The sequence below is a fragment of the Poecilia reticulata genome, linkage group LG17, assembly GCF_000633615.1.
Source record: "Poecilia reticulata strain Guanapo linkage group LG17, Guppy_female_1.0+MT, whole genome shotgun sequence".
NCBI lineage: Eukaryota > Metazoa > Chordata > Actinopteri > Cyprinodontiformes > Poeciliidae > Poecilia > Poecilia reticulata.
The window spans coordinates 15,616,588-15,618,162 of record NC_024347.1 but is presented as its reverse complement, the minus strand read 5'-3'; the positions used below and the strand labels follow the sequence as shown (position 1 = coordinate 15,618,162).

The 1,575-nt window shown below is 40.3% G+C and overlaps 2 protein-coding genes across 11 annotated transcripts in view; one reads left to right on the top strand and one right to left on the bottom strand.

Moving 5' to 3' along the window:
• LOC103479474 (arylsulfatase I-like) overlaps positions 1-1,575 on the top strand; it is a 44,583-nt gene that overhangs the window by 19,663 nt on the left and 23,345 nt on the right. The window lies entirely within an intron of this gene.
• Positions 1-1,575, bottom strand: part of LOC108167097 (neurofilament heavy polypeptide-like) — an 11,352-nt gene that overhangs the window by 7,169 nt on the left and 2,608 nt on the right. For 3 of the 4 annotated variants that reach the window (XM_017310032.1, XM_017310031.1, XM_017310033.1), the window contains exon 5: positions 1-191. In XM_017310032.1, the coding sequence (XP_017165521.1) occupies positions 1-191 (191 nt within the window). The remainder of the gene's footprint in view (positions 192-1,575) is intronic. The other variant, XM_017310034.1, reaches the window with a different exon arrangement.

The window sequence follows — 1,575 nt, the reverse complement described above, 5'->3', positions numbered from 1 at the left end:
TCCTCTTCGTCGCCTCCTTCCTCCTCTTCGTCGCCTCCTTCCTCCTCTTCATCACCTCCTTCCTCCTCCTCTTTGTCGCTCTCAGAGGTTCTGGTTCCAGGCCGCCAGGTCGGGTCGGTGTCGCCCTGAGTGGGTCCAGATGTCCCATCAGGACCGGAGGAGACGCAGCTTCTCCCCTCAGCTGGAACCAGCTGGAACATAAACAGGGGGGAATAAAAGTAAACAGGAAGTAGTTCACAGCTGGAACGAGTTCATTTCCTGTTGCCGTTTATCCAACAGCCGAACTTTAATTCACAAATGCAAACGGACCAGGAGATTTTATTATTATTATAACTTGGAGCCAAACGGTTTAGTTCTGCAGCAGAGAGGTAGTTCTAACTGATCTCCATGCTGGAGGAAATTCAGCTGATTTAGTTCATCTCAGCAGGAGTAAAATTTATTCCTGATAGATTAACTGATTAATTAATAGATTCTGAGACGAAGCAAAGGAAACCAAACAGGTAAAGAGATGAGAGAGAGCAGCTACAATTACAGCTTGGAAAGTTAGAATTGTGTATCAATTAGGGCAGAACTGTTTTATCCAGTTTTCACTCCACACTGTTTTTCTTTTTAAGTGTAAAAACCTGAAACTGCTCTTGCGCCAGTTACTAGGCAGGTTGTTGCTAGGTAACCACAGAGTGAGAGAGTTGCTAGGTAACCACAGAGTGAGAGTTGCTAGGTAACCAGAGAGAGAGTGAGTTGATTCCACCAATCTTGATATTGATTCAAAAGTACCAGCTCCACTTTTTCACTTATAATATGGGAAAAATATATTTTTCCACAGGCAAATTATTTCACTTACATCTAAAACATTTTCATAAAAATGAAGGAACAAATGAAAACAAGCTCCTATTGCTTCCTGAAAAGTTAACACCAGACTTGCTGTCTTTGGTTGTAGATAAAGATCCTCAAAATGTTTTGCTAGCAGAAAAACACGTGATGGTATAAATTTCTACATCTTTATGAATCAACACCAGGAGCTCCGTGTATTTAGCAGGTTTTGCCCTTTGGACGTTTGGCTTTAATTGGATCGAAAACGGAAGCAGCTTCATTATTACAGTGGCTGGACAGCAGATATGCATCTGTTTTCATTACAGCTTCCTGCTGCAGCAATGTGCTGAACCCTCAGATATTTCCTCACCGACTCGATTCTGGCTCGTTCTGGAGTAGAAGCAGATTTCATTCTAGTGATAAAGTATTTATTAAAGTTGTGAAAAGCTTTTCTGTAAATGTTTGATTTCTCAGTGTGAGTTTAACAGTGTTGCACCAGCTAATGGCTGAAACTCCTTCCTTCATTCCAACAATCAAACAAACAGAGTAAATACAACAATCTATAACTTTCCTAAAATGCTTTTATGATGTAAATCACTTAGATCTGCCCTGGTGCTGAAAGGCATGATACAAATAGACCTGATTGATAAAATAATAGATAAGCAATAAGTAATTAATGAGAAGGAACATCATTCGTTTTCCAAATGTTTTCATGACAAAACTTAAAATTTCATCGTTTTCATTTCTGCTTAGAGGGAGGGAGGG